Here is an 8302-nt window from a genome sequence, read left to right as displayed (position 1 = left end):
TTCATTATTTTGCATCCATAAACATCTCATACCTTTAGATCCTTGATGTGCAAGAACATCACTAACAACAGTTTGTTGTCTTGGATCAATAATTCTAATTTTCTTATCTTTACATGTTGAAACAAGTTCACTTCCAACTCTATTCCATGCAACTGAATTAATGATATCAGTAAATCCTCCAATAGAGAACATTTCTTCACCTTGTTCAATATCCCAAATTTTAATAGTAGTATCAGCCGATGAAGTAGCTAAAACATTAGATGCACATGGATTGAAATTACATGTACCTACTTTTCTCTTATGTCCTTGAAGAGTTTGAGCAGCTTCATGAATATTTCCTGCTGGGCATTCTTCTGGAATATTCCAAATGCAAATATTACAGTCTTCAGATACTGAAGCAATAAGATTATCATTAAATGGATTATAGTCAATATCAAGAACTGTTCCTTTATGTCCACTAACAAGGCAAACATCTACTTGTTTTCCAACTTTAGTATATGGGATAACTGCGAAAGCTCCTCCTCCAGCTACGTCCCAAATCATTGAGAAATGTCTGCAACCACAAGCAATCATATTAGAATCCCATGCGGATTTAGTCATTTTAGTTCCACTGTATTGTTGGTCATTTTTAAATTCAGTACCAAAGACATGTCTATACTTTGAGGCTCTAACGAATTTGCCAGACATCTGAGTTTAATGATTTCAATTCGAGTTCTCGTCTTTTTGAGCTCTGCTTAAACGCTTGGATCTGAATCTAACTTTTCTCTGTTTTATTTTTAGAAATCTAGTTGAAGTTTTTTTTTCAGATGGAACTTAAATATTATATTTTTTTTTGTTTTTTTTATTAAAACTTTGATAAATCAAACAAGAAAAAGTAATAAAAGAAGAATAAAATAAAACTGATGGTGAGGAATTTTTTTAATAAAATAATTACTGAAAAAGAAAGTAAAAATGCTTAAAATAATAAAATAGTAAAAAATAATAATAAAAATAGTATTTAAAATAGTTATTAAAGAAGAGAAGAAGTGATTAAAGTTGAGAACTAATAAATCAAAACAATGTTGTTTATCTTTTTCATCCTTGTTTTGGCTTTTGTTAATGCTCAAGAAGAAGCTGTTATTGAAACACCAGATGAAAACCAAGTTAGTCCATTAATAATAGAAAAAAATATTGAAGATGACCTCTTTTTCACTGAAACAGAGGTAACTATAGTAGTTACTGTAACAAATCCAGGTCCATCAAATGTATCAAATGTAGTTATTTATGATGAAGTTCCTCAATGTATGAAACTTGTTGAAGGTCAAAGTAATAGTGTTACCTTTGACTTTATTCCAGTTGGATCAACTGTTAATCTTACTTATGTTGCTGTACCAATTCTTACTGGTACTCATTATATTGATAGTGCTTATGTCAACTTCACTTTAAATAGAATGAAAAAACAATTAATATCAGATCCATTTGGTAGTATTTTCATTCAACCATATAAAGGATTTATTTCAGTATGTATTGAATGGGGTGTCATTATAATTATTGGTTGCGTTCTTTGCCTTCTTTGGGCCTTTTATAAGTCTAAAAAAGAAGCTTATAGACAAAAAATCCTTCGTTCTAAAGGATTTGGTAATGCTTCACCAACTACTACTACTTCTCCAAAACAATCTACTCCTTCAAAAGTTGCTGAAAAACAAAAATCTGATTAAAATTGAATTATCGTTGATTCATTCAATTCTTTTATTTCTTTTTTTTTTAATTGCATATCATTCTTATATTTTTGGTAAACGTATATCTCTTCCAAAATGTTTTGAAACACAATCAACTTCCACTGTTTGGTTTAAACTCTTACACAAATAAATTCCTAATGTATCTTCTGATTCAGCAAAATTTGAAAATTTTAAATATCTCAAAAATATTTCTATTTGGTTTTTAGAACGTAAATTTCCCCAAGCACCCCATAAGTGTACTTCAAAAGTGTTTATTGTTTTTTTATAATATTCTTTATATGGTTCAATTGCTATTTTTGAAAAGCATGTATTTTGTTGATTTTTTTCCATTAATTTTAATATATGTTCAAATGCATTTATTGAATAACTTTGATCATCTTCAGCAAATAGAACAAAATCATTTGGTTGCATATTTTTAATTATTGTTTGTATTCCAATTTCAAAAAAATAATTTATTGTTAGATGTTTTACATATTTTGATCTACTCCAATCTGGATTTCCAGTTCTACTCCAAGTAGCTGATAAAACTTCATTTGTCCAACTTTCTCCAGTTATTCCTTTCAATTTATTTAAAGGAGGTTCGATATATGAAATTTCTATTTCAGGAAATGATTTTGTAAAATCATCTATAATATTATTGAATATAGGAAACAAACATGAAACAATACATCCTTTAACAAAGAGAATACGTTTAATTACTAATGTTATAGGTTTGTGTTGAAGTGCTTGTTTTAAGCTTTTCATTGAAAGGGAAAAACAAGGTCTTTTTTTTGGACCAACAACAACAATTATTGATAATGAGTATGAAAAAGATTGTAAGAAAAATAAACTAAAGAAGAAGAAGAGCATTGTTGAATGTATTAATAGGGTTTTTAAATTAGTTTAAAAAGGAGGATTTAGCAAATAGTTATCTAACATTAAAAATATTATATTTTTAACAACGATGAACTATTTTCGTTGGTGTTATAAAAATAAATTTGATGAACTTCCATAAAACAGAATAAAAAAGAATTTACTGTTAGAAACAAAAGAAATAATAAAGATGAAGTTTAGGTTAAAAATTTTGGGTAAGATGAAAACAAAATAAAACAAGTTAAAGAGATAAAAATAGAAGAGAATAATTTTAAGATCAGAGGTAAAGACTATTTAAATCTAAGAAATAAGAAAAAAATCATAAGATTATGAGTAGTGAAGACGACAACCAAAATCTCGTTAAATGCGCAGAAGAAATTTGTGAAGTATTTGCTGATAGTGTATCTTCTCTTGTTTTAATGCTTGTTGCTTTACAAGAGAAAAATAAACCACCAAGACCAGAAATGCAAATGTCTATTCAAAGTGTTGCTGAGCAATCTGACAATATTGGACAAATTGCAAAGGACCTTGCAGAAGAAGATTATGAAGAGTATCCTGATATTCAAAAAGAAATTCTTGACGCAGCTGAGGAAGTATTTACTGGATCAAGTGATTTAACTCAAGCAGCCAATAACCTTAAAACATCTAACTTAAAAGAAGGTTATCAACAACTTGTTGATGGATGTAGAATTTGTGGAACCAATTGTATTAAATTGTTACAAATTGTATATGGAGCTACATTTAAGAAACTTGCAGCTGAACAAGAAAAAATGAGAGAACTTGCAGAACAAATGGATACTAAATTAGTTGATGAAGATCCACAACGTTTTGCAGATATTGCAGGAGATTTGTGTTCAGCAGGTTTACAAATTGCTGAAGATATAAGAACACAAGCTGATGGAGAAGCAGTTCCATCAGATAAAGCTGAGATGCAAGAACTTGCTGATAATATTGAGAAGTATTCAAATGAACTTCTTGATGCAGTTAATGCATATCTTGAAGATCCAGATAATGAAAAGTTAAGAGTTGAAATGGAAGAAGCTAAAGAAAGATTAATGAAAGAAATGGAAAAGGCTAAAGAAAGAGTTGCTAAAAGTCAAGAAATTGTTAAAAAACAACAAGAAGCTCTTAACGCACAAACAGCCGCACAAAATGCTAGTATTGATGAAAAAATAAAGAATTCAAAACCAATTGTTTCAAAAGAAGAACAAGTAAAAACAGGACTTTCTGTATTAGAAAATTTAGATAAAGCAGGAGAAGCAGTCTTTTGGAATAATCCAAAAGATTTTGTTTCATCAACAAATGAAAATATGCAAGAAGTTCCAAAATTTGTGGATGGAAGAATTGCTGATGCTAGAAATGAAAAGAACCCAGAAAAAGAGGAAGAAGCAAAAAAAATTAAAGAAGATTTCCAAACATTTGTAGATAATGCTAAAACTGCATTTTCAGAACCAGAAAATGATGCTAAGAAAGAAGCAGCAATTGAATCATATAAAGAAGATAGAGCAAGAATTGTTAAAGAATTACAAGAACTTGGTGTAGAAGATATCCCAGAACAACCACAAGTTGAAGAAGCTACATTTGATATTGAAGATGAAACTATTATTGCCAATAGTGAACAAGCACTTAAGACTATGCCAAAAGATAAATTAGATAAATTAAAGAATACGTATAAACAAATAGAAGCAATGGAATATGCAGTAGATAATGGAGATAATAATGCATTTGTTTCTAATGCTAAACCTGTTATTAATGATGTTCAACAAGCAGCACAAATAATGAACCAAGAAGCAGTTAAAAATAAAGACGTTAAGAAAAAGAAAATTGCAGAGAATCTTAGTGAAGATCTTGCACCATCAATTAATGATTCTAAAGCATCACTTGTTGATAAAGAAAATAAAGCCAAAAAGGAAAAGGCTAAACAAAGTTTAGAAAAATTAAAAGAAGATGTTGTTGATGCTCTTGTTGTTGAAGGAATTACTAAGAAACAAGCTGAAAAAGCACTTTCAGAAAAAGAAAGAAATGAAGAATTAATTAAAGAACTTTTAACTATGAAGCAAGCAGCTGTTGAAATGCAAGATGCAGTCAATAATAAAAATACAGGTGCATTAGCTAAAAATGCTAAAGAAGCATTAACAGCAACAAAAGCCACTGTTCCAAAAATGAAAGAAACAGCACAAAAACAAAAGGAACCATTACTTGATGCATATGCTGATAATATTCAAAGAAAATTAGTTCCAGCCATTAATGATTCCAATACATTTATTAAGGATTCAAAAGATGAGAAAAAAGCAGAACAAGCTAACAAGGCTATTACTGAATATATTGAGGCAATTGATGACGCATTGAGAGAATGTAAAGCAACTCCAGATGAAATGCAAGTTGCAGTTAAAGTAAAAGAAGACAGTGAAGTTACAAAGAAAGCAGAGAAAACAAAAGAATGTACTAAGAAAGCAAGAGATTGTTTATTTAATGGCGATTTAGATGAATTAGAAGATGCAATGGTAGAACTTGATGGAGCACAAGATGAGATGTTAAGAACTATGATTGAAGACGCTAAAAAGAGTGGAAGAAAAGATGATGTCAAAAAAATTAAAGACACTAAAGAAGAATATGAAAAAGCTTCAGAAGAGGTTAAAAAAGCTAAAAAAGATCCAAAAGATAAAGAACAAAGACAAAAAGCATCAGAAAAATTAAGAAAATATCAAGAAACCCTTGATAAAATCATGGAAGATGAAGGTAAACCAATAAAAGAAACAGAAAAAACACAAAACAAAGTTGATGAAGATTTAGAATTATTGAGAGAAGGAATTGAAAATGTTGATAGTGAGAAAGTGAAAGAAGCAAATAACAAATTAACAAAAGATTTTGAAAAATATAAAGCTGAAAAAGAAAAAGAGGGACAAAATGTTGATGATGTTTTAATTCCTGTTAAAGAGGCACAAGCTGCTGCTGTTACTGCTGCTCGTGATCCAAAGAATATTATTAAAAGAAAGAAGGCTGTTGATTCAATTAAAAAATGTAGAAATAAATTATATAACAAACCAGAAGAGGTTAAATCAGATGAAAAACAAAGCAAAGAAGATCTAAAAGAGATTGAAGAAATTGAGGAACTTGCTGATTCAATTGTTCTTAATGACGATGAAGAGGCACGTCTTTTAATTGAAGAAATTGCAAAAGCATCAAGAAGAGTTGCAGAAGCACTTGAAGAAGAAAATGAAGAAAAACTTAAAAATGCATTAGAAGAGCTTGAAAAGAAAAAGAAGATGAAGGATAATGTTATCAATAAAGCAATTGAAAGATGCCCAGAGGAGGATAGAAAGTTATTAAAACAATCTAATGAAAAAATAGATAAATTAAGTGAAGAACAAATTGAATTAGCTAAACAAGCATTAGAAGATGGTAATATGAAAGAAAAAGCATCAAAAGCTAAGAAGAATTCTGGAGAAACATCTAAAGTTGCACAATCTATGAAACCAATGTTAGGTAAAACAAGTGAAATAAAAGCAGAAGAATCATCTAAAGCTATTTTAGATGATTGTAAATTAGCAGAAAAACTTGCAAAAGAACCAAATGAACGATTAGCTAAAGAATTAAAGAAAAAATTAGCTAAAGATGTTGAGAATTACGAAAATTCTATTAAAGATATGATTGAAAATGCAGATATTACACCAGAAGAAAAAGAAGCTCTTTTGAAAAATCTTGAAGAAGTTAAAAAGAAGGCTAAAGAAGTTGATAATAATTTAGATAAACTTATAAAGAATCCAAAAGATAAACAAGCACAAGAAGACTTAATTAAGTCAGCTAAAGAATTGAATGAGTCTGTCAATAAGATGAATGATAACTTTGATGTTGAGCCAAAAGCAAAATGCAAGAAAACAGAAAGAGTACTTGATAAATGCAAAGAAGCAGTTCTTTGTAAAGACAAGGAAGAAGGTAATAAAGCATTGGATGAATTAGATAAACAATACGAAGAGTTAATGAAATCAATTGATGAGGCAATTGCCAAAGAAAAGGATGCAAAGAAAAAGAAAGAATTAGAAGAAGCTAAGAAAAAAGTACAAGAGTCAATTGCAGAAGCTAAAAAAGCTACCAAAAAAGCACTTGATACAAATAATGATGAAGATATCCTTGATTGTGAAATTGCATGTGATTCAGCTAAGGCTGATGTTGAAAAGTTAAAAGAAAAATTAAAAGGAGGAAAAACTAAAGGTAGTAAAAAATCATCTGTTGCTGATAGAATGAAATATCTTGCACATGCCAGAAAAGCAATGAAAGATAAAAACTTTGCTATGGCTCGTGACGACCTTCAGAAATTGAAAAAATTATTGACTGATGCATTAGATGATCCTGAGTTAGATGAAGAAACTAGAAATCAAATTGAAGACCTCATTAGCAAAATCGATTTTGCATTAGAAGACATTGAACATGCAGAAGAGAATGGAACTCTTTCAGAAATTAATGATATGGTAGCACATTTGAATGACTTAACTGGAAATGATATTACAGAACAAGCTAAAGCTAAATCAAAGGCTAGAGGAATTGCTGCAAGAGCTAGAGGAGGAAAGAAAACTAATCTCTCTAACCTTGTTAAAGGATCACGTGATCTTGCTAATAAAATGAAAGGACTCAAATTCAATATTAAAGATGAAGTACATGAAAATATGGATGGACTTAGTGATCAAGCTAAAGCTGCTCTTGAATTAAATGATCTCTTAGATAATATGTCTGATGGAGTTGATCTTGATGGTATGTTAGGAAGTATGACAATTGATGAAGAACCAGTTGAACCACCAAAGAATGAGTTAGAGTCTCAAATTAATTCTGTTGCTGATTTAATTAAACAAACTGCTGTTGAAGAGTCAAAACCAAAAGCTACTGGTAAAACAAAAGAAATTGCAAAAGCCGAGATGCCAGCTGTTTGTGGAGATATTGCTGTCCATTTCAGAGAACTTGCAAAACATGCATCATGTGCTAATAAAGAAGGTATTATTGTTGAAGGTAGAACAATTGCAGCTGCTATTGGACAGTTCTGCAAAGAGCTTCAAAAGGCTCAGCCAATTTGTAAAGATCCAAGAACTGCTGATGATATGGCTCGTTCACTTCAAGCATTAAGAAATCTTTCTACACAACTTAAGATTGTCTGTTCAGTTAAAGCTGCTACAGTTGGAAAAGGTGATACTGAAGGTGATAATCAACTTATTGCTATTTGTCAAAATATTGGAAATAATATGAAAGGTGGTATGGAAACTCTTGCTGTTGCAAATAGAACTAAGCTTCTTAAAAACTAATCTAAATCATCTTTATTTTATTTACTTTTTTTTAATGTTTCAATTGAAAAAGAAGAGATAGATGTTTTTCAATACTAAGGAATATATTAGTTTATATTATATTTATTATTATTGTGTAATATTTTTGAGTCTTGAAAAGAAAACTAAAAAAGAACATAGAAGAGAATGAACATCAATAGCAATAAATTGGATATCATGAATAATAAATAAAATACAGCGAAAAAATCAGTTAAAAGAGAAAGAAAAAAGTAAATATAATGGTAGTAAAGATAACAGCAATAAGAAATGTAGAATGTTATCAAAGAATGAAATGAAAGTGAAATAAGAGAATATGGAGAAAGAAATAAAAAAAATAAGTAAAGAAAAGAAGTAATGGTATATAACAAGATGTGTATTTACTCCAAAATAAAAAGACAATAGAGAAATTTCAAGAAGAACAGA

The 8302-nt window shown here is 29.5% G+C and overlaps 4 protein-coding genes across 4 annotated transcripts in view; 2 read left to right on the top strand and 2 right to left on the bottom strand.

Moving 5' to 3' along the window:
* The window catches only part of ENU1_174540 (coronin, putative), a gene marked incomplete at both ends in the record, with an annotated part of 726 nt that extends 39 nt beyond the window's left edge, over positions 1–687 (bottom strand). The window contains one exon of the mRNA XM_008861286.1: positions 1–687. This exon is cut by the window's left edge and continues 39 nt beyond it. Coding sequence (XP_008859508.1) covers positions 1–687 — 687 coding nt within the window.
* A 371-nt stretch (positions 688–1058) lies between these two features.
* ENU1_174530 (hypothetical protein) lies at positions 1059–1697 on the top strand (the record flags this gene model as incomplete). The annotated part of the gene is made up of 1 exon (XM_008861285.1): positions 1059–1697. One exon carries the CDS (start codon positions 1059–1061, stop codon positions 1695–1697), a length of 639 nt encoding a protein of 212 aa, XP_008859507.1.
* Positions 1698–1760: 63 nt separating this feature from the next.
* On the bottom strand, positions 1761–2462 carry ENU1_174520 (hypothetical protein; the record flags this gene model as incomplete). Its single annotated transcript, XM_008861284.1, has 1 exon — positions 1761–2462. One exon carries the CDS (start codon positions 2460–2462, stop codon positions 1761–1763), a length of 702 nt encoding a protein of 233 aa, XP_008859506.1.
* A 437-nt stretch (positions 2463–2899) lies between these two features.
* ENU1_174510 (hypothetical protein) lies at positions 2900–7861 on the top strand (the record flags this gene model as incomplete). Its single annotated transcript, XM_008861283.1, has 1 exon — positions 2900–7861. The coding sequence occupies one exon, from the start codon at positions 2900–2902 to the stop codon at positions 7859–7861; it is 4962 nt and encodes a 1653-aa protein (XP_008859505.1).
* Between the last annotated feature and the right edge of the window lie 441 nt (positions 7862–8302).

This window comes from Entamoeba nuttalli (genome assembly GCF_000257125.1).
Source record: "Entamoeba nuttalli P19 unplaced genomic scaffold asmbl_7711, whole genome shotgun sequence".
Lineage (NCBI taxonomy): Eukaryota > Evosea > Mastigamoebida > Endamoebidae > Entamoeba > Entamoeba nuttalli.
Note: the sequence above shows the minus strand (reverse complement) of the source record. Positions and strands in the feature narration are given on the sequence as shown.